The following is a 24,003-nucleotide window of genomic DNA, read 5'->3' as shown; positions in this document are numbered from 1 at the left end:
GCGAGGGAAGGAGCTGGAGATCTGGCTGAGGCTGAACGTACCCTGAAGAAGGATGCACCTCCACTACTTTTTTAAAATGGATTTAGGGCTCAGTTTGCTTTGGTGTAAAGTCAAGCTATTTTCTCATAATAAACAGTTCAACTCAAAGCAAAAATATATGAAATGCTGTTCACAGGTGATGTCCAGTGCAGTGCAATGAAACAGCAGCAGCATGTGCTAAATTTCCACAGGGATCTCTTGGAAAAGATACACCTTTTAAGAGGGCATTTATGGCCCTATAGACATTGACCCTGAAGGAGATTTTTAGGCAGTACTATAATCTAAACAATATTAACGCTATCTTTTCTTACCATGGTATCAGTATATTCTTCCAGCTTTGCTTCAGCAACCGTCTTGTTATGCTGCAAAAATAGATCTCGTAGGAAATCCTGTAGTAAGGAAAGACACAAAGTTTACTCTTCAGAGTAAATTCAAGAAATAACAGTGAGAAATTTGATCCAAATTCAGCAGGGTTACACGAATCTAATTTCACATTCCTGATTAGTGCTAGTGTCTTCAATTTCACATAAAATTCACATATTCTCAGTTGAAACATATTTTTTCAAATAAATTAGAAAATAACCACATTTCTCCAGAGCAGGCATACTGGAATAAGTCATAATTAACCCTCAAAATAAGCAAAAGGTAACATAAGTCCTGCAATATTTGCTAACTGATCTCAAATCAAAATATTTGCCATTCAGCAAAACACTTAAGCACCCGCTCATGTCTCTGGTGGGGCTCAGGCTGGAGCCACACGCCGAGAGGTCAGCGCAGGGTCTGCGGCCCAGGAACGGTTTCTGAACAGGCTTCTGCCTCAATAGCCTGAGTTTTAAAAAGAAATCAGTGTTCAGAAAATCTGCAGGGCTTGGGAAGAGGTTATGAAGAAATCCCATTAATAAAACACAACGGCTATGTCTCTGTTTAGCTGGGAGAGGCACATGTGCAAAGTCAAGTTGAGGCATGCTTGGGGGGCTCCTTGGGTGCTCGGGGGGCACCGAGACAAGTGGGGTCATGCAACGAGGCAAGGGGGAAGCAGGACAGCAGGGGCAACAGCAGAGCATCCTCCCTGATTTGAAGGGGGAAAGGGATAAAACCAGGCTCGCTAGAGATAAGCCTGGGGGCAGCACGCCGATGTTTGAGGGATGGTGTGCTAGCGAGGTCCTTCGGTCTGCCATCTCAGTGGAGGTAGGGGATGGAGATCCACACAGCAGCAAAGTCACAAGGGTTATTGATGTATTAGAAACCATGGAAGTGCCTCAGAACAGTCACATAGGAATTAGGGCTTCTGCCCCCAAAAAGGTGGCAGGATCAATAGCCCAACTGAAGTGCATCTACACCAATGCTCACAGCATGGGCAGCAGACAGGAGGAGCTGGAAGCCATTGTGCAGCTCAAAACGATGATATAATTGCAATCATGGAAACACGGTGGGATGACTCGCACAACGGAGTGCTGCAATGGATACCTATAAACTCTTCAGAAGGGATAGGCAAGGAAGGAGAGGTGGTGGGGTAGCCCTCTATCAGCTTGACAATGCTGATGAAAGGGTCGAATTTCATTGGTCAGAATCAGGGGGAAGGCCAACAAGGCAGATATCATGGCGGGAGTCTGTTACAGACCTCCCAACCAGGATGAAGAGGCAGATGAAATATTCTATATGCAGCTGGGAGAAGTCTCACAGTCGCTAGCCCTTGTTCTCGTGGGGGACTTCAGCTTACCAGACATCTGCTGGAAATACAATACAATGGAGAGGAAACAGTCCAGGAGGTTCCTGGAGTGGTTGGAAGATAACTTCCTGACACAGTTGGTGAGGGAGCCATCTAGGGAAGGTGCCCCGCTGGACCTGTTGTTTGTGAACAGAGAAGGACTTGTGGGTGATGTGGTGGTTGGAGCATAGCGATCATGAAATGACAGAGTTTTTGATTCTTGAAGAAGTAAGGAAGGGGATTAGCAGAACTGCTACCTTGGACTTTTGGAGGGCAGACTTTGGCCTGTTTAGGAGCCTGGTTGACAGAGTCCCTTGGGAGGCAGTCCTGAAGGGCAAAGGAGTCCAGGAAGGCTGGACATTCTTCAAGAAGGAAATCTGAAAGGCCCAGGAGCTGGCTGTCCCTATGTGCCAAAAGATGAGCCGGCAGGGAAGAAGACCGGCCTGGCTGAACAGAGAGCTTTGGCTGGAAGTCATGGAAAAAAAGAGAGTTTCTGACCTTTGGAAGAAGGGACAGGCAACTCAGGAGGACTACAAGGATGTCGTGAGGTTATGGAGGGAGAAAATTAGAAGGGCCAAAGCCCAACTAGAACTTAATGTGGCTACTGCCATAAAAGACAATAAAAAATGTCTCTATAAATGCATTAGCAACAAAAGGAGGGCTAAGGAGAATCTTCATCCTTTATTGGGTGTGGGGAGAAACATAGTGACAAAGGCTGAGAAAAAGGTTGAGGAAAAGGCTGAGGTACTTAATGCCTTCTTTGCCTCAGTCTTTAATAGTAAGACCAGTTGTTCTCCAGGTACCCAGCCCACTGAGCTGGAAGACAGGGACGGGGAGCAGAATGAAGCCCCATAAGGCTTGGGGAAGATTGGCTGGAAAGCTGCCCGGAGGAAAAGGACTTGGGGGTATTGGTTGACAGCTGGCTGAATATGAGCCGGCAGTGTGCTCAGGTGGCCAAGAAGACCAACAGCATCCTGGCCTGTACCAGAAATAGTGTGGCCAGCAGGACCAGGGAGGTGATCGTGCCCCTGTACTCGGCACTGGTGAGGCCGCACCTCGAATACTGTGTTCAGTTTTGGGCCCCTCACTACAAGAAGGACACGGAGGTGCTGGAGCGCGTTCAAAGAAGCTGGTGAGGGGTCTAGAGCACAAGTCTTATGAGGAGCGGCTGAGGGAGCTGGGATTGTTTAGCCTGGAGAAGAGGAGGCTGAGGGGAGACCTCATCGCGCTCTACAACCACCTGAAAGGAGGTTGTAGTGAGGAGGGTGTTGGTCTCTTCTCCCAAGTAACAAGCGATAGGACGAGAGGAACTGGCTGCAAGTTGCGCCAGGGGAGGTTTAGATTGGACATTAGGAGAAATTTCTTCACCGAAAGGGTTGTCAAGCATTGGAACAGGCTGCCCAGGGAAATGGTTGAGTCACCATCCTTGGAAGTATTTAAAAGACGTGTAGACATGGTGCTTAGGGACATGGTTTAGTGGTGGACTTGGCAGTGTTAGGGTAATGGTTGGACTCAATGATCTTAAAGGTCTTTTCCAACCTAGATGATTCTATGATTCTATGATTTTATCCCTGCCAGCAGGGTCCCTGCAGCTGTGTCAGAAGGCTGGAGAGTCCCCAGTCCTTAAACTCGCTGTGAACAACCTAGAAATGCCATTCATCAACCACACAAAAAGGCAGCAAATTGGTAAAGCCGATGGAAAGGCTTCCGTTGACATCAGTGAGCTGTAGACCAAGCCCAAACAGACTTGTTAGAATAACTTACTTTGAGCTCGCCAGATGAAATAAATCCACTGCTATCAGCATCGTAACTGCGCCAGATCTGAATGGAGATAGATTGAAACGACCTCATAAATATTGCAGTTAATCGGCTGCTCGGGTGATAGATCATAAAGATTCAAATCAGGACTTCCATAATGAGCAAGCTGTTGCATTATCCAATATTTAATTATTTGTAGACAAAATAAAGTAAACTTTCCACACAATAGCTTTTACTCGCATTTGGACGCTGTACTTGTGATGTGCTGCTATCACATATTTAACGCAGACACACTGCCTATAAAAGGAAGAAAAGACTAAGAAACCGCTCTGCGTTTCTCACCTAATTTGTACATGCAGCTTCTCTTATTGCCCTGAGTAAAAGTCAAGGCCGTACAGAACCAGCCATTGAACTGCAGAAGTCCCCAGTTTGGGTGTGAAATAAAATTAACTGCAAGCAGTCTTGGAAAAATTGAAATTCTGTGCTGGCATACTTAGGGGCAGAGAGCGGAGGGAGACTGGGCACAGTTAAGGAAACCTTATGGGTTTGTGCTCCTCAGTTGGCCCAGTTGATGGAGATTTCCACCTCACACCCTGCCAGGATAATGCGTCAGGGTCTAATGGTACGACCTTCTCTACCTGAACAGGTCAGAACGTGTTTTGCTTCCACAATAACAACATATTTCCCATGCTATGTTCTACGGAGGGTGGAAGTGAACATATTGAAGAAGCTGTTGGTGTGCAAGGGGAAGAGACAATGTGGAGGTACAGACCCGCATGAATTCCACGCTGTTGTCCAAGGGAGTTTCCCGTCGGAAAAGCAGCAGAAAGTTCTCATCATCCGGTAAAATCATATTTGCAAGCTGGAAAAAAAATGCATAAAAAAACCCCGAAACAAACCCAAACCATGAAAGTAAAGATACGAAAAAACTTGGGTGGCTGCTGACCCAGTATGGGAAATATAAGCTGGGCATGTTTTTGCCTTGGAAATAAACCCCAAACCAAGAGATCTGGCTAAGGTAGTACTCCATGACTCACCTCCTCCCCACCCGGCTCTATCTCCCATATCTCCCAAGACTGCTCGAGGTCCTAATTCTCCCTCCTTCTGTAAAAGAAATCCTGGGCTGGGGTTGGGGAGACATACCTCTTGGATTTGCAAGCGTCCATCTGTTGTGACATCGTAGGCAGACATGTATTGCTCCTTCATCCTCTGAACTTTTTCTTCTGTGATGGTGTTCTGCCATGGGGAAAACAACACGTGCATGAAGTCTCTTCTCACTCACAGATAACCATGAGGATCATTGCATCCTTACAGTTGGAGGCTAATGCTTCTAAAAGCCCACAAACACACCACCTTAGGTGAATTTTTGGAAATTAGTGCTGTGCATAGCTTTGTAGCAACTAAGCTTTCAGTTGGAAGACCAGTGTTTGGCAACCCCAAAATATTTCAGTGACACCTGCTTCTTTAGCCAGCTGTTCCCACTATATCACTGGGATTTGGTTTTGCAGCCGTTTCCACGCTGCTCATTTTCATCTTGTTCTCTTCAGGAAGATGTCCTTATACTTGAACTACATCCCTGTAATTCATTAGGTCATCAGCCTTGAGAGGTGTCAGTGGAGCTAGATTGTTGCTTGTTATTGCCTGTCAACTGGTTCAAGACCTGGCACCAAGCCCTGTCAGTGTTTCTGGATTAATAGCATGGGATTTCAAGCAATTCATGTTCCCTTTGCATCTGCTCAACTCCATAATCAATTTGTGCATAGTGAGGAGTTTTCAGGACTTGTCAGGTTTTATGTTTTGACAGGCATTGCTGTGACAGGTGAAATACAATGCTTGGGTTCATCAGGCGTGATTTCTTTTTCTAAGCAGTAACCTGCTTAGAATGTAATAGGGTATCTGGTCTGACTGGGCTACACAAAGTACAATTTCCCCACTCTGGGGACAGGCTTCCGGTCAGATGAGCTTTGTGGCGGGGCTGGGAAGCTCACCTAATTAGTCTCCCCCAAGCAATAATGAAGTCCAACGTTACCCTCGGCACCCACACTGAGCAGGTCCCAGCTCCTCTCCCAGTCCCATGGGAGACGGTCCTCTCTGGGAGGGGAGGGAGGGAGGAGGATAACCCAGACTGGCCCTTGGCATACTTTTGTAGCATTTTGTGCGAGAAAATAAATTAAGTTCTTCCCTACCCCTGAAGAAAAACACTTCAAAAAAGTTTTATCATCTCTACATCCAGGCAGGGTTAGGACTATAGCTGGGTCTTCCTGGGTCTTCTAACCCAGTTTCTCATCCTTTCAGCTACTATCGCTGAGCTTGTACAATCCCTTTCTTAATACTGTGACACAAGACCACGAGTGACTTTCTCCAAGTTACTCCGTGCATACATCAATGCAGCCTGCCTCAGAAGCTAAGCAAAGATAAATCTCTGAGGAAAGGACACTCTCTGTTGCCCTGTCCTGGCGGAGTGAACAGCGGGTGTGCACGCTCTGCATGATGCTCTGGATGTAGCACGTCCAGGCCTCAGATTATTCACTGCCTTATGTGCTCCTTTAGGCCCTGATTCTGCGAAGCGTGAACTGGAGCAGCAATTGTGCTGCTCTGCAAAAAGTTGCGTGGGGTGGAAGGAGATCTTCCTGTAAGTTTTGTCACCTCTGAGCCGAGTAACACGGCTGGGCTGCACCCACAGCAACTGCAGCTCATGTTCTCACTTCGGATAGGTATTTGAAACCACCTGAAACCGACTGGAAACCGAACACGCCTCACACCCCAAAATTTCTGTGGCCGTACCCACATTCAGTAGTAGCCCGGTGACGATAGCAATTTCCAGCTGCTCTCAAGCGGAACTGCTGCACAGCCTTTGCTCAGCAACAGCTGCCACAGTCAGTGACAGAGGTGTAGAGACACACTAGGATGTCACAGATGAGGTAATCAAAAAGAAAATGAAGTATCTTCTGCTTAGGCTCGTTAAGTTAAAGTCTATCTTTGCACCCACTTTGTCATCAGCTTTCCCCACATGTTTAGATGTGACTGGTGTTTGCAGCCTTAATTTGCTACTAGTAGTAACAGAAAAAAGGTATCTATAGGTAGATGGATATGCAGATAGTATATTTATGGTATAATTTAATTTGCCTTCACCTTACTTCAGAGCAGACTGGCAGCTCATGAGCACTTACCTGCACAAAGTCATTATGGACTTATACAGAAATCTTTAATAGCATTGTCAGTGCAGAGGATCCTACGTTGAAATCAGGGGAGAAAGAGTTAATCGGCTTTGGATTTTAAATGTCATGTCAAAATAACCAAGAGGGACCTCTACTTAGAACAAGTGAAACTCCTTCACCAAGAGTAATGCAGCACTAGGATGTGCCAGATGATGGAAAATTTGAGGATCTGGGAGTGGTAATGGGAGGATAGGGGCACCCACGTGGCTCTTCGTAGGGCAGGTGGGGTGCATCCCCCCAGGGGCATCCTTGGGGCACAGCGCCGAGGGCTGGCAACTCCCAGTTAAGAGGCAAGATCACTGTCCCAGCAGTGATCTTGCAGGGACATCTTCCCGGGGCCTGCTTGGTGGTGGCCCTGAGTAGGTCCCAGGGCATGGCTGCAGGATGCTCCATCCCCGTGGTGGTGGCCGGCGAGCCCTGTGGGCTGCGTGGCCAGGCGCCTGCACCACTGCCCCGGGTGTGCTCACTGCCGGCCCCGCTGCGTGCGGGCATCGGGGGCACAGCACACCACTGACCACGCACATATAGTTTTCTTTCCCCTCGGCATTATAAATCGCCCTTGTGCTATTTAAATTGCCTTCCGATGGCACCTTGATGCTTTGCAACACCTCCCCAGCGTTAGGCAAGCCTATCAGTTGCCAACTTCAATAGGCTTGCAAAGTACTCTGAAATTATCCTCCTCCGTGCCCAGTAGGATAAGTTATTTCTGAAACGATAATCATAGCTGATATTTGAAAAGTGAGCTGTGGGGTTCAGACTAGTCATTTGTTAAGAAAGCTTATTGCTCAACTTTGTGTCAGCTATTAACCACCACTCATTTGAGCTTTGTGTGGCAGGAACATTGTTATCTGCATCAAAATAAGACTGCCTCTTTTTTTTTTTTTTATTTTTAACTGATTTAAACTATGGGATACATCAAGTAAATACCCAACACACTTACAATATTTACATAGCTCCAACAGCTTTTAGTCCAAGGGGTTACACTACAGTGGAGTTTTCAAACTGGACAATCTCTCTCTGTTCATAAATATTTTACTTACGAAACACAAGTGGTAATGGATCTACTAAAACCCAATCTTTACTCCCAAAGAATAGAATCACAGAATCATAGAATCATACAGGTTGGAAAAGACCTCTAAGATCATTGTGTCCAACCGTCAACCCAACACACCATGCCCACTACACCATGTCCCTAAGGGCCTCATCTACACGTCTTTTAAATACCTCCAGGGATGGTGACTCCACCACTTCCCTGGGCAGCCTGTTCCAATGCTTGACCACTCTTTCAGTAAAGAAATTTCTCCTAATGTCCAATCTAAACCTCCCTTGGCGCAACTTGAGGCCATTTCTTCTTGTCCTATCGCTAGTTACTTGGGAGAAGAGACCAACACCCACCTCGCTACAACCTCCTTCCAGGTAGTTGTAGAGCGCGATGAGGTCTCCCCTCAGCCTCCTCTTCTCCAGGCTAAACAACCCCAGTTCCCTCAGCCGCTCCTCATAAGACTTGTGCTCCAGGCCCTTCACCAGCTTCGTTGCCCTCCTCTGGACACGCTCCAGCACCTCCATGTCCTTCTTGTAGTGAGGGGCCCAAAACTGAACACAATATTCGAGGTGTGGCCTCACCAGTGCCGAGTACAGGGGCACGATCACCTCCCTGCTTCTGCTGGCCACACTATTTCTGGTACAGGCCAGGATGCCGTTGGCCTTCTTGGCCACCTGGGCACACTGCCGGCTCATGTTCAGCCGGCTGTCAATCAGCACCCCCAGGTCCTTTTCCTCTGGGCAGCTTTCCAGCCACTCTTCCCCAAGCCTGTAGCGTTGCCTGGGGTTGTTGTGGCCGAAGTGCAGGACCCGGCACTTGGCCTTGTTGAACCTCATACAGTTGGCCTCGGCCCATCGATCCAGCCTGTCCAGGTCCCTCTGCAGAGCCTTCCTACCCTCCAGCAGATCAACACTCCCACCCAACTTGGTGTCATCTGCAAACTTACTGAGGGAGCACTCAATCCCCTCGTCCAGATCATTGATAAAGATATTGAACAGGACCGGCCCCAGTACTGAGCCCTGGGGAACACCGCTCGTGACCGGCCGCCAACTGGATTTAACTCCGTTGACCACAACTCTCTGGGCTCGGCCGTCCAGCCAGTTTTTTACCCAGCGAAGAGTGCACCTGTCTAGGCCGTGAGCCGCCAGCTTCTCTAGGAGAATGCTGTGGGAGACAGTGTCAAAGGCCTTACTGAAGTCCAAGTAGACCACATCCACTGCCTTTCCCTCATCCACTAGACGGGTCACCTGGTCATAGAAGGAGATCAGGTTGGTTAAGCAGGACCTGCCTTCCATGAACCCGTGTTGGCTGGGCCTGATCCCCTGGTTGTCCCGGACATGGCTCGTGAGCACCCTCAAAACCAACCGCTCCATGATCTTCCCCGGCACCGAGGTCAGGCTGACCGGTCTGTAGTTCCCCGGATCCTCCCTCCGGCCCTTCTTGTAGATGGGAGTCACATTAGCGAGCCTCCAGTCGTCCGGGACCTCCCCAGTTAACCAGGATCGTCCGGGACCTCCCTAGTTAACCAGGATCATTCGGGACCTCCTCAGTTAACCAGTTTAATAAAAGTGAAGTAAAAGATACTGCACAAACTGGCTTTCCCCAAGATGCATGCTCAAGGCAAAATTATTTGTATATTACGAATTTTTACACTGAGAATGATACATCTTGGTTTATGACCATTAGGTTTCAAAGGTGACTTTTATGTTCACCAAAAATTCCCCAATCCCAGAAGATTAAAAAAAAAAAAAAAGATCAAATGAGCCATGCCACTTCCAAGGAGAAACCAAGGTTGGGAGACTTGGTCTCCAAGATCGACCTACTGGTGGTGCAGACCAGTAGCTTGCTCTGATTGCCTTTCCATTCCAAAAACATTTAAAAGGTTGGAAAAAACCTCGCACGTAATCTGCATGATTTGGTCCCCTTGTCCAACCAAGGCTGTGAACTGCAGACTCCTGCTGTTTGCTGAGTCTGTATGCTGTATTTGCTGACTCTGTAATCTGATTTTGGAGGTCTACAGCCTGTGGTGGGCAGCCTGGGCCGGCTGCAGGGCAGAGCCAGGACAGTGGGGCAGGTGGCTGGAGTTGACAATCCCTCCCTGAAAGCTTAGGGAGCAAGTTCAATTCTCTGGCTTGTTTAGATTTTGTTCGTGTATGGTTTTGCCTCCAAATCAGGGCTGAGGCATTGCTAGAGTGAGGCAGCAACACTGGGAAGCTTGTGAGCGGTTCAGCAGGAGCCTCACGCCTAGAGAAGAGCATGCTCCAGAAACAGAGGGAGAAAAGTATTCGGAGAAAAGTATTGTCTATGTAATATTCCAGGATTTATGGAGCAGAGGTAGGATTTTACTAGCCAAACATTGCCCTGGTGCAATGTCCTGGCAGCCCTAGGAGGGGGCACCCCAGCTGGGACTCCAAGCTCTGCTCAGAAGAAAGGAGGTGGACAGAGACAAATAGCGAGCAAAGCCAGTCAGTGGGGAAATAAAGAGAGACAATATGGGGACTATTAAAATTTTTACAAGCCTTGTAGATATAGCAACCGATTACAGTCATGTAAGTATAATAAGCAGATTTTTTTTCAAGAGTATTGGTGATTTGTACAGACAAGATTCAGTTATCCCTAAAAGGGACAAAATAAATATGGCCAGGTAAGAAGTGACAGTTGAGGCAGTTTCTGCAAGCACTGGGCAGGGATCCAGCAACCAGCTGGTGTGAGAGGGCATTTCTCACCCAGCGCTGGGGAGGGGGCCGAGCTGGGATGCCGGGGCAGTGGGGGGCTGCACCGGGGTATCGCTGGGCTGGGGGGCCACAGGGGCCCCCTCGCTGCCTCGGCCACCCTGCGATGAGGTTGCTGAGGGGAGGCCAAAGGCTTGGCAGCTCGCTGGTCAAGACGACTGATTTTTTATTCTCTGCCTTTGGGTTCCTACAAATATTTTCTTGCTTCACAGATCAGGGCAAGACCTATGATAGAGGGAGAAAGATCTGGAGCAGAAGAGGAAGAAGGGGAGACCTCCAGGCAGGCACACGCAGAGACAAATGGCATTTACACAGAAACACAGGCGCTGCACTGAGTGCTATGGCCACTGGCTTCCCTGGGAAGTTTGTTTTCCCTTCCTTTCCTTTAATTATTAACTCGCTGTTCAACTACAGATTGCAACGAGCAGGAAAGCCTAAAAACCAAACACGCTTTCGAATGCCTCAGGCTCACGCTCCATTTATTCGAGCTCTATGAATTACAGGGGGAGTAATTAAAAAAAAATACACCACCTTTCTGCTCTGGAAAGCAACTGCACAAATAACACGATACAACTTCGTGCCTCTTGTCTCTATGAGCTGGGACAGGGGGAAATGGCTTTGCAGCAAGAAAACGGCTGTAGCTGAGCACAGCTTTTTTCATCAGAGCTAATGCTGTCTTGACTATGTTGCCTGTCTCAAGCAGCAGATCCCTCCCCGGTTTGCAAAGGTTTGCAAAGCTTTCTCAAGTGTTCACTGCTTGGGCTAAAATTTTGCAGACTTGTTAGCAGCTAGATAAAATTTCCCTTTTGTGAATGTTTAACTGAATGTTGCATCCTTTCTGATATGGGGAGGCTTTTCTTGTCATTCCTTGTTTTCCCTGCTGCATGCACTTCCCTGAGTTTCTGGAGGAGAATTTAATCAAGAGGTAATGGCCCTAATTGACAGAGGAGCACAATTTCCCCTGAATTGCTGCCTCCTTAAGGCAGAAACAGCTATAGAGATGCTCATGTTTAGCATCAGTCAACACTGTAATGAAGAGGATTCCCTGCCACAGTCTGGAAAACATACCTCAACTAGGACCTGCCTCCAATTTTGCTCAGGGTTGGGCTGAGGAAGAGTAGGGTTGCTGGGAGAGAAAGTGCTTGGCAAGAAAGGGTCCTGCAGCAGAAGTAAACCCCCAGCAATGTCTTCCTGATGCTCATTTAAGGGAAAAAAACCCCAACCCTCTGCTAATTTCCATGAAATATGATCTTCGTTGGCCTATAATGATGACGGGAGCTAGCCTGGAATGGAGAGATGCTTTAACCCCTTTTCAGGTTGCTTCATATTAGTTGTAAAGCTTCAGCTGCCCTGGTCCCTCACAGCTCAGATGCTGCATGGTTTCCAAGAGCCGCTGCATGTTTTCACCATCCAGTCAAAGAAGAAATCCTTACTACGTACCGTGAGGAGAAGGCCATGTCATTTTTGTCCTCATAAAAGCACACAGTTTAAAATATTGCTGTGGCTTTGTTCATACATTTCTCAGGGTTAAGGAGTAAATTTCTTACTATGGATGCGCTTCCACAAAGTTTTGCAGAGAAAAGCTTCTATGCTTCAAGTTGCCATAACAAATGAATTTTCTGCTTTCTCCTTTCCATGTCCAGTCTTCATCTTCCCTTTTGCGAAAACCCTTTAGAGGTATTTAGCATCACAAAGGTAATCTGGTTTTTAATACTGTTTGTAATAATGGAAAGGGTATGCTCAAAATTTTTTTAATCTCCACAGCATTTAATTTTTTTGTCGTGGTTGGTTATAGCTCTTTGGAAACCTGTCTGTAATCTGTCTTCTTCGTTAACCCATTCCTTTTATATTGTCACACTCTTTGCCTCATGCTGTCTAATTAAACTTTTGCTCCTTAAGGGATCCATGTGCTTGGCAGCAGCTTGCCTTGATGAAAACACAACTGTGAGTCATTTGTTTTGGGGGGTAAAAAGCGAATCTATGGAGCACTGTGGAGCCTTGCCTACTTGATGAAAGGGGTCGCTCATTTAATTCCTGCTGATCAAGACAATCATAAATCGATTATTTTTTTCCCTTCTTGACATGATTTTTGGAAGCAAGCCACTACATTGATAAGGGTATAAAAAGCAAGAAGAAACTAAGTGTAAGTGATTATTATAGCCTGTTTCTTGAAAAAAAATAAGGCTTATCTGAAAATGCTGGCTTGAGCACATGTTTCTCCTAACAACGTTTCAGCCAAATTTGATAGAAGGGCAAAGGGTCCCAGAGATAGCAAGTTCCTACAAGATCTATGAAAATAAATTATATCTGCCAAGAAGGCTAGTTGGAAAACAAACTCAACAACTATTACCATGCCAAAAGCCACACAGTACAGACAGGAGGCCAGCAAAGACCAGATGAGACATCAGTAATGTACACTTTGACCTTAGAGAAATAACCTTTTTTTGGCCAAACGTTTCTTCTTTAAATCTGGAAGCATTAATAAAATGAATCACGTGAATGACTTCATTTCATCCATGCAGTTGTACATTAGATTGCCTGTGTTAGCGTGGGATTTCACCCTGCAGCTCTTGGGCCAGCTTCTCGTTTGGGCCAATCTTGCTTACTTAACTACAGTGCTATCCCTTGAGAATTTGGCTCTGTATTTTGGTTAGGATTTACTGTAATCTTGCATGCTACAACAGATGAGCACTTATCCTGTCATTCCGCATTGTGTTTTGGTTCTTTTTTTAGCTCTCATCAGCACATATGTGGGAAATATTTTTTCACATAGAAGACACCAGCATCCAACAAAGGCTACTACAGCCTTCCCTGTGCCATCATGGTTTTGTGGTTAGGCTTTGGACAGGCTCTTTGTTCTGCCCTTTCCGCTAGGCTGAAAGTTTTTTGAAATGCCTTTGGGCAATGAAAACACATCGTGTCTGTTTTTTCCCATAGGCATGTTGAGTTTGCATTTAGAGATACTTCCAGGCGCTTGCAGTGCCCTGCCTTAATGTGCAGGAATAGGAATAGGAACTGGTCAGGCTAATCAAGGCTGACAAAAGCCACACCTAAAGAAATAACTGTATTTGGCAATAATCAGAATCATAGAATGGTTTGGGTTGGGAGGGACCTTAAAGATCATCTAGTTCCAACCCCACCGCCAGAGGCAGGGACACCTTCCGCTAGACCAGGTTGCTCAAAGCCCCATCCAACCCGGCCTTGAACACTTCCAGGGATGGAGCATCTACAACTTCTCTGGGCAACCTGTTCCAGTGCCTCACCACCCTCATAGTGAGGAATTTCTTCCTTATCTCTAATCAGGATCGACTCAGGGTTTAGATTTCTGAATTAGTCTGGAGGAGGATGCAAGATGAATGCTTTCTGCTCGGGGTCTTCTTGCGGTTGACCTGCTGGTAACCAGAGACCTGGTCTGTGATCCTGGGTCTCTTGGGGTGGTAAAAGATAGGGGAAGTCTGCTTTGGATGGCTTTGAGGCTGGCTGATATTTTGGCCATTAAACTTCGTTTGAATGACTAGCTGCTGCATGCCTGACCATACTAAGTTAAACACATAATTTAGATAGACAATACATTGTGCAAGGCAAGGATGAAGTGCAAGAGTAACTGGAGGCTGCTCATCTTCTTTGGAAGTAAAAAGCAAAGACAAATCCCTTATGGCTGTTCAGGGTGAGCTCCTGAAGATTAACTTCTGTCCCTTCCAGTCATAACTATCCAGGTGGTTTGGGGGCAGGGGGCTTATAACAAGGCTAATACCTCTTCTTGTCTAATTATTACCAAAATATACATACAGCTTCATTAAAACTATAGCAAAGAGCAAGCAAGGAAGATCCTAAGTGATCTCTATACAGAAAGAAAGATGTACAGCAATATAAGAGAGAAAGGCAGGGGCTGTAGTTCCTGTTCCAATAACATTACTTCTTCAGTGCTGAAAAAAACTGCCCTTTTCACTAAGTTTTCACCTCGGTATAAAAACTTTCAGAAAATGCATAGAAAGGTGTCCATAATGTAGAAGAAAGAGGTTTACGAGTGAGCAGAAGAGAGCACAGGCAGCTCACAGCAGCCGTGCAGCAGCAGGTTGGAAGCTGGAGGCTCAAATGGTTAAAGAGAAGTCGTAGGAGTAGTAACGGCAGCAGATGGATAATGCCAGCAGTTCACAAACCTGTGCTGGTGCGTGGCTGACTTATCCTCAACTCTGCCTCATATCCCCCAGACAAACCAAACTACAGAAGCCCCTCCAGCTGACAGAGAATTTATATAAACTTTAGTGTCATAAATCCCCTGTGTTTCACTGAAGCCTTATGGATATGTAACACACAGTTGGAAATTGAAGGTATTTTCTTAGAAATTAGACTAGACTGGACTAGACTAGACTAGACTATTTCAGTTGGAAGGGACCTACAACGATCATGTAGTCCAACTGCCTGACCACTTCAGGGCTGACCAAAAGTTAAAGCATGTTATCAAGGACATTGTCCAAGTGACTCCATCAATCGCCCATTGCTGGAGGAGGAGAGACAGAAAGCAGCATCTGGGATTTGGGTTGGTTTATTGTAGGTCTACCTTTGTTGCAAAGTTTTCCCTTCCCCCCACCCCCAAATTCTTGATGGTTCAATAAAAGATGAATTAGCCTCCCTCGCTGGATGGTGTTTCAAGTTTCCTTCCTCGCTCAGAGCCGTCAGGAAGAGCTGCGCCTCCCAGCTTCCCGGCAGGCTCCCTTTTGCATTGTTTTCCCAGCTGTTCCCTTCCCCTGGCATTTAGTGTCAGCTGGGGATGCTGCAGAGTAGCTGGGAAGAAAAACAGAGCTGAAGGACTACAGTGGTCATTAAGAAAAATAACAGCTTAGAGACTGCAGGCTGAAAAAATATAATTATGAAGCCATTCGCTATTCAAGCAGAGACAACTTCCAATGCTGATAACATTATTTATCACCGGTATAGCACTTCAGACACAATCACTAATTAATCCTTGCGACACATCTGGAAGTTATGCCAGTGTATTACTGTCTCCCCCTTTTGCTGTGCAAGGAAACGGAGATGTTAAGAGCCCAAAGAAGAAGTAAAGGTCAAAAAGAGCACTAAGGCAGAGAGATGCTCAGTCCCAGCTCACTGCTTTTATCATGAAGGAGACTTTCTTTCTGTAGGATGGTGGAAACTGGTGCAAAGGGGATCCTTTACCGCTCCCACTATAACCACAAGCCTGTACAACATAAATCATGTGAAAAAGAGAAAAATGGCTCAATGTTGTTAGACAAACTCATTGAACAAAGGTAGTAGAGACCTTCGTTTAACCCAGTGCTACAGGCGATCCCCATACCTAGGGGAGCGGGGCAGGGGACTGCTCTCAGTCTCCCAGGACAAAGTTCCCCTTGGGTTTTCTGCTGCCCGCTGGATAGGAGACCGTTTGTCCCTAAACAACCGTGAGGACCGAAACCAGACTGCTAGCAAAGGGGAACAAGGCACACGTCATCTTATCACTCAGGGTAATACTACTTGAGCGGAAATACTGCCAAAACTAGGCAAGAAAACCAGGGAAAAAAACCAAAACCACTTGAGAGCCTGTTTGAGCACCCTGGCTGTTAGTGAGCGCTGTCTTTCAGAATTAGCCTATTTCTTCTGTTTAATAGGGAGAGAGGGAGTTGGTTCTTTCTTCATTCAATTTGTGTTAAGCTTTTTCTTTTAATGGCAAAACCTAGACAGCAGAAGCAAAGAAGAGGCAAGCTAGGTGAGGGTGCTGCTTTAAGCTGGAGTCGTCTGAGCTCTGAGTCACATGGGGGATGTGCAAGGGCAGATATGGGCTAGAGTGGGGCTGGAAGCTTCCTCTTGACCTCTCATCATTAGGAAGCTGCCTGCAGTGTGAGATCCCCAGCTAACCTCCGTTTTATCACCAGCTACAGCTCACTAGAGAGCCCAACTTGGAGGTCCCTTGCTCCAGCGACCCACTGCAGCATTGAGCTCTGCGGCCTCTCCTTCCACATCTCGCATTTGCTGTCACTGGGTTCGTTTGAGCATGCTTTGCGCTGGTGTTTCCATACCCCAAGACCAGCAGGTCCCAATTTCATCTTTTGTTCCTGAGTAAATGATCATGACCTTTTCAAGTTCTCTTCAAATCAGTTTTTCAGTGTCCCTAATGATTCTTAGCGCTTATTATTGAATTTTTTTTTATTTGCTTTAAACTCTTTTTACGTGCCTATCTGTTCATCTAACCATCCATGCTCTAGAAAGACATTTCTGCAGAAACTGCCAATATTTCAATCCAAATTTACTTGCAAATTAAAGAAAAACATGCTTGAAAAATTATTCACAGCTTCTATTTTTGATTGTAGCCCCAAAGATCCAAGAATCCTAATTGGCTTGTAAGTATAATTCTGATTTTACACTTGATACTCATGAATTTATGCCTTTTATCAGCTACCTTTTCCCTTTTCATTAATTACTTTTTGCTTAAAGGAATTGTTTCGTCTCTGCTTTTTGACACACTCTCTCCTTCCATTTGGAAGATGCTTACTCCTTTTCTCTTCCTAGTTGGGCACACGCTGCGTAGCAAAAATATTAAGCCGAATATGTTCTTTACGTACTTCTGAGCAGCTGACCTGAGTGGCAGGATTTCTCCTTTGCTGATGGTGACAGTCAAAGGCAACGTGTGACCTAGAGCTAAGGAAACCAGCCCCTGTAAGTTGTTGTGCAACTTCTGGCAGAACTGAGATGCAGAGAGTGAGAGAGGGGAAATGCTGCCAAGAATAGGAAAGGAAACCACGGGAGAAACCCAGAAACACTTGAGAGCCGCAACAGAATTGACTCCTGTTTGGCTTCTAGACGTTTTCGCAATACAGACGTACGTTGTCTTCCCAAGTACCATTTAAAATTAATGATAGTGTGTTTGTTAAAAATTGACCTTGGAAAGAAACCTATCATATTAACAAACCTAATCAGCAGTCGCTTGAATAAATCATCACCGTTGTCCTCCCCCTCGCCCCGCCAGACTGTGTACCGTGCTTTTTCATTTGTTTCTATTCAACGGCAGTAAATGACTTTCTCTGCAGGCTTCGAACCAGCCCCTTCAGCTCGTGCCAACCGCAGCCGCACCGTGACAGCAGCTGTTGGACTGAAAACAAACAATCGAACTTCTCAGGTGATTGCACTTGTTGTCATACCTGCTTAAATGCCACCTTGTTGCCAAGAGAAAAGCTCTTTACCTCGGGGATTGCTAAGGGAGCTAGCAATCAGAGAAAAACAAATACAAATCATCTCTCAGCATTACGACTTTTTTACTTGGACTTGATGCACAACTAACACGGCACGGTACTTACTTCTGGTCCCAGTTTCTCCAGGAGATGATGAAAAAAATGGTCAAGCTCCTTCCCTTCTATGTAACCATTATCTAAATAAAAGTCAAATATATTAATGGTCAGGCGGCATTGCCTGAGCTCTGGGAACCATGTCATGGGCTGCGTGCAGGGAGCCCAAGGCTGCATGGTAGGGGTCTCAGCTGGGGGCCCTGCCTGCCCACTCGGGGGGGGTCCTATTCAATTTGATCAGTTCACATCTATGTGGGTGCTGGGCACAGCGCTGGGGGGTTCCCTTAGGTGTTTTCCTTACAGAAAACTTTTCAGGAAAAAAACACCCAGATTGGGAGACAAGAAGGAACAGCAGAAGAAACAGGGAGGTGATGAAAAGGCAAAAATTTTGGGGTGAAAAGGAGGATTTTCAGACCTGATATTATGGCATGATGAAGAGGATGAGGGGGGCTGTGAAACACCTGCAGGACCCCGTGGGGGTGAAGCTTGGACGCGCTGGCAGGCACCCACTCGTGCAGGCACCCGTCCACACGTGCAACAGCCCAGGCACCCACAGACATTGCACCCACCTGCATGCGCACTCAGACGGGCACCCACCCAGACCGTCGCCCTCCCACTCACGTGGCACCCACCCACGTCGCCCTCCCACTCACGTGGCACCCACCCAAATGGCGACCTGTCCACCCCAGCACCCACGCACACAGCACCCACCCGCGTGGGCACCCTCTAAGCGACAGCCCCCCCCCCCACGGGGGGCACCCACCCGCCCAGCAGACACCCCCACGTGGGCCCCCCACGCGTGTCCCATTACCCCCTCCACCCCGGCCGGCCCCACTTGCCGTCGGCGTCGAAGCGCCGCCAGGCGCCGAGGAAGGCGGCGGCGTCGAGGCGCCCCGCGGCGCCGCTCTCCATGGTGCTGCCCGCCGCGCCCGCCCCGCGCAGCCCCGCGCAGCTCCGCGCAGCCCCACGCAGGCTCTGCCCGCGTCCCGCCGGCGGCCCCGGCTTTGAGGGCGGCGGCCCCGCCCGGGGGCGGCCCCGCGGGGGGCGCGGGGAGGGGGGGAAGGCCCCCCCTACGCGTGCGGCGCGGCCCCACCGGGCCCGTCCCACCCACCCCGCGCCCGCCCCGCCGGCGCTGCCGCAGCCCCTCCGCCCCCGGGGCTGCCACCCGTTGCGGGTGCCGCGGGCGGCCACGGAGCAGGGCCCGTGTCTGAGTCAGGGCGTGCTTGGGCAGAGGTTTCGGCAGGACGGGTCTCAGCCTTGCCGGGTCCAAGCAGGCTGGAGGAACACCCGGCCCCGCAGCCACCGCTTCCAAGGAGCCGTGCGCCACTTGCAGACAATCTTTAAAGTCTCCAAGCTCCCCGAACGAAGGCAGAAGTGCTTGAGGGAAACGTGAGGCTTCAGAGAACAAGTGGTGTTTAAGGGGGGGGAAAGTTTGCTAAAACTTGTAACTCTCCTCCTCGGTTTATGAAAACGAAGCAGCAGCAGGCAGGGATCTCTCACCTTCTCATCCTCCCAGCCATCAGGAGAGTCTCCCTCGCAGGAATGAAGAGCCAGAGAATGAAGACGGATGGAAATCTACACCCTCTTCCTCCTGCAATACTGATCGAAAGAAGAAACCGTGGGGCCAGAGGTCTCAGTCCTGATAGAGAAAGGCTGATGTTTGTATTCATGATGGTCCTGCTTGGGACTACACGTGATTTGAATGTCACCTGTATATTCATCTGCAGTGATTGCAAGTACCTGCAAAGCTGATGCCTTTAAGCAGCAGCATGCGAGCGGCTCAGTACAGGGGTTTCCGGCCGGCAGCCCGGGGTCACCTTCGGACTCCAGAAGAACGATCACCAAGATGATAATGCAACAGCAAGGCTAACAGCAGCCCCCGGGTTTCATGAGCGTGCTCAGATGGGGGACCCCAGCACGGGAGAGGAGCATGTGCTCAACAGGTAACGACACACTGGGAAGTCTAAATTTTTAGGGGACACCTGCACAAGTCCCTTGCTGGCATGACCAGCCTCTCCACAGGTTTCTCTTTGACCCGTCCTTGCCTCGCTGCCAAAAGGCATTTCTGGCCCTGGGGTGACAGCTCCCCCATGGAACCTCTCCTGCAGCCTCTTCTCCCCAGTGCTTCCCACCATGGCTCCCCAGCAGCAATGGCCTCGTGTGTCCCATGGGAGCTCCTGTGTGGGACGAGGTCACCTGGCGCTGTTCCATGGCATGGTGGGGCCATTTTTGACCCCATCTCTCTTCCCAGGTCCCAGAGCCCATCTGCCCCAGACAGGGAGCATCCTGGTTTTTAGCAAAGAGCTGCCCCTCAGTTTCTAGCAAGGTTTGTAACCTGCCTTTGGAAACCATCACCATGGCTGATACCAACAAGGGTCCATGGTAGTACGATCATGACAACCAGTTTCTTTCTAAAAATATTCTTAACAAAACTATCTTAAGAGGAAATACTACACATGTTTTGAAGTACTTGCAAGGGGAAGCACCCTGCCACTCAACAGGGACAGAGACAGCGAGGTTTTATGGGAACTGATGCAAAACCCAGGGCATTGCGAAGAGCTTGTCACAGCTGGTTCCCCCCATGCCCTCATAGGAGGAAGAGCAGGCAAGAACCATCACCTTATTTAAACTGCCAATATTTATTCAGGATCTCACACAACCTCAGTGAAACCAGGTCCAGGCTGGAGATAAAAAAGGACCTTAAAGCTTAATGGGCTTTCATGAAAACTCATCGTTACTTGTGCATGAGGGTGTGGATGATACATGTCCATCTCTCCTGATACATGAGCATCCCTGTCCTCCCACGCACCCTCAGTGCCGGCTGTCTGCCCCGACGAGAGAGGCTTTGCTTTCCCACAGCAGCAGAGCATGCCTGCAAAGGGGAAAAAAAGGAGCAGAGATGACGACCTCCTCTTCTGTTTGCACCAGCTATGCCTTTGCTCCTCCCCAAAACCAACATACCCTATAGGTATAGGGGCCACCCCATAGACACACAGCTTAACCGCTCTGCCTGCCCATGTATCGCACAAGATGGATTTAGGGGTCTTAGGGGTGGAATTGCAGAAATTCAAAGTGACTGGAACCAGGTAAGCTGAGAGAAACCCCAGCCTGTCGGTGAGGAGCCGCCTGCCCCACTGCATGGCTAAAATGGGGTTCGGCTTCTCCAGTTGCTTTAGGTGACTCAGTAAAGCATGAATGGGAAAAAAAAAACCACAGCTCAAAGCAACCTTTACTGGTTCGGCAGGGCTTTCTGCAGGGTACCGTAAATTTGAGGAGCGTATTGAACTGTGGATCTATCGCCATTAGTATTAAAACAACAAACTGAAGATAGCTGCTGTGGGTGTAGCTCACGTACCAAACTCAGCAACCACTCTGCCTTGGCTTATTTCCTTCAAGGGATAAATAAGAATTAAAGGTAGGCAGTATTTTAAAAAGCAGGGAATGCTTTTGGTTAAGGATTTCTCCTTTGGCTCTGGCTTTGCACTGTGCAGTAATGCTCGAGGTAGAAGATCTCAAATCCATCTTTTGAAAAGCTGAAAATGAAAAAAGAAAAAAGCAACTGAATTCTTTTGCTTCAGAGAATTATAGATTTTTAAAGATACATATTTTGAAAACCACACTACTGTCCCATTATTTTTTTCTTAAGTTCAGAAATGGCTTTAATTTAATAATACTTGACGGATGATTTTTTCCATTAAGGCTTTGTGATGGCAGATCATTAGTTCAGATGTTTCTTTTATTGGTTAATTTTCAGATTATGCTACTTTTTTTTTTAAATGTGCATATGGGTGTGTAAAATAGCTTTGAAAAAGTATAAAAATGGCTATTTTTCTAGAAAACTTGTTTTCTCTGTGATCTGCAAGGCTCCTGAAAAATGCAACCAAGAATTTGGGATATAGATAAGTAAGACTCACTAGGAAGTGGAAATGAATAACTTATTCCCGGTAACTCTTCCCTCCTTTCAGCTCAGGCGGTCTCGAGTTGGTGGATACCAGCCCTTGCTCTCCAGCTCAGGGAGCCTCCGACCCGGCTTCTGCACCTTCCCGGGCTTCCCGGGACAGGCGCTTCTCTTCCACAGCACCCCTCACCCTCCCCAAAATCCTGCCTTGAGGAGTCCCACAAAGACGTTCTCATCTGCAAAGAGGAGAAAATACCCCGGATCCACCCTGACTTTGCTGTCATTTGGCTAAGTCTTACTGAATGTGCTTCAGTAGGTGCCTTCACACTGGCAGCATTTGCACGGCCATTACGTGACCTCGCTGTGGGTCGGGGAGCCCTCCAGCTGGGGGACACAAGCAACATCGTATTGTTTAGCTGATGCTGATAGTAAATTAAAAAAATAGCAATTTTTCCAAAGTAAGGAGTAGAGTAAGGAGCACATGGCCAAACCCCAGCTTGGGCTAGCTTTGCAGAAAGGCTTAATAAAGCAGCTGGAAATGGGAAAACATGCATAAAAGTGCAGATTGCTGATTTGCAAAGAGAAAAAGGGTCAGCCGACAAATTCCTCGTTCTTTGGGCCAGACTTGAAGTATCGATGTCACACATTTGGGTTTCCATGACCAGAATAGGGAACCAAAAAAAATCAGCATCTGGATTTGTGGTGTGACTTTGTCCCTCACCTTTTCAGAAGATAATTCCAATAGATGCAGACATGGATTTATAAATAGAAATAATTTTCCTCATCAAATGGCTTCAGCTACCCTCAGCTTTGCACTGACCGGAGACACCGAGGAGGCCACCGCTGGCACCCATCAGTGTTTCCTCCCACACTGAGCGTGTGTTTTGCAGATAGTTTGGGTCCTGCACAGGCCCTGCAGGAAGCCCAAGCTTCCTCTCGGCACGACCCGTCCCCCAGCACCCAGCACCTGATTTGCACCAGCGGGGTGGGAGGCGAGGGTGCCAGATGAGCGGCTGCGCGCAGCTGGGGCTGCAGAGGGTGGGGATGATGTGCTGCTGCCTGGCAAGGGGTCTGTGAGCATCCCGGCAAAGGAAAATGCTGGAGAAGCAGATGAAAGACAAGCCGAAAGGGAAACAAAGTGGAAGTAACAGAGTCGGTGAATCCCCCTACCATTTGCCTGGAAATCAAGTCGGAGATAATGCTGTCTGCTGCAGGAAAGAAATAGACTCTCCTTTTTTCCAACCCCACCCTCAGACGGGTACAAACTACTTGTTACGGGCAGACCCCAACCCCCACCTTCCAACGCCGATGCTCTCCTCCTTCCCCCCCGCTCCCTCCCTCCCTCTGCCCAGCAAATCCTGCATCCCTGTGCCAGGCTGGATGCTGGCTCCATCCCTTCTGGCTCAGCTGGGTGTGTGGGTGCAGGGGTGCACGGGTGTGCACAACCAGTTCAGGTCCCGGTACTGATGGATGTGATGTGACAGGAGGACAACCAGCCCGCAGATGTTCCCATCCACAGATTCCCACCAAGGCCAGGTTTTTCCAGCCTTCCCCGTGCAGCCCCCAAACCGAGAGGCATCGGTCCTCTGTCCTCGTCTCTGTTTTGGACCAGCAATGGGGATACCATGAGTGTTACGGGGGAGCAGCCAACCCCTTCCCACCAGGATGCTGCTGGAAAGGAGGGGTCAGGACTCAGGCCATCAGATGGGATCTAAGAAGAGATTTCCCAGAGGAAAAGCTGACATTTCCCCCAGCCACATGCTGCTCTATGCTATCCAGCCAGGGGCTGCAGTCTCAGTTACAGTTAATGACTTTCATTATTTCAGTCTTCTGCTAGAATTTAATGTTGTCCGAATAAAGTGGGGGCTGTACAGCCTCCACAGGGCTCTCCTCTACCCACCGCTGGGTCCTACCCACCTAAGCAAACGGGAAGGGAAGGAGGCACCCCCCGAGCAATGCTGAGCAGAGATTACAGAGTTAACTTTACTCCTCCATTCAGTTAAACCAAATTGGATTTGCCAAGCTGGCAGCCCCTCTCCTGCCTTCTCTGGCTGGTATCAATCTAATTAAAACTCTCATTATCCCACACAGCTTTTCTTCTCCTCAGTTTAACTTACTGGAAGAGCAGAAAAAACAGGCTCTGAAGGGTTGGGGCTGGGGTCAACTGGCAGACCTCTTCGCAAATTGCCAAAGCAGCATCAGCACAGCGGCATCGGAGCGAGGACCCTGCCACGGGGCTGGGAGCATCTCTGCTTTCCCACGCAGGCTTCTCAAACGCCTTGAAAGGTGCTTGAAACCCACACCTAATAAAGC

At 48.2% G+C, this 24,003-nt stretch overlaps 1 protein-coding gene across 1 annotated transcript in view; it reads right to left on the bottom strand.

Annotated features, from left to right (window-relative positions):
• The window catches only part of SCGN (secretagogin, EF-hand calcium binding protein), a 31,207-nt gene extending 12,503 nt beyond the window's left edge, over positions 1-18,704 (bottom strand). Inside the window, exons 1-6 of the mRNA XM_075140682.1 lie at positions 18,632-18,704; positions 17,805-17,875; positions 4,649-4,741; positions 4,278-4,367; positions 3,512-3,568; positions 351-428 (exon numbers count right to left, since the gene is read on the bottom strand). Coding sequence (XP_074996783.1) covers positions 351-428; positions 3,512-3,568; positions 4,278-4,367; positions 4,649-4,741; positions 17,805-17,875; positions 18,632-18,704 — 462 coding nt within the window. The remainder of the gene's footprint in view (positions 1-350; positions 429-3,511; positions 3,569-4,277; positions 4,368-4,648; positions 4,742-17,804; positions 17,876-18,631) is intronic.
• Between the last annotated feature and the right edge of the window lie 5,299 nt (positions 18,705-24,003).

Source organism: Calonectris borealis, chromosome 2 (genome assembly GCF_964195595.1).
Source record: "Calonectris borealis chromosome 2, bCalBor7.hap1.2, whole genome shotgun sequence".
Lineage (NCBI taxonomy): Eukaryota > Metazoa > Chordata > Aves > Procellariiformes > Procellariidae > Calonectris > Calonectris borealis.
Note: the sequence above shows the minus strand (reverse complement) of the source record. Positions and strands in the feature narration are given on the sequence as shown.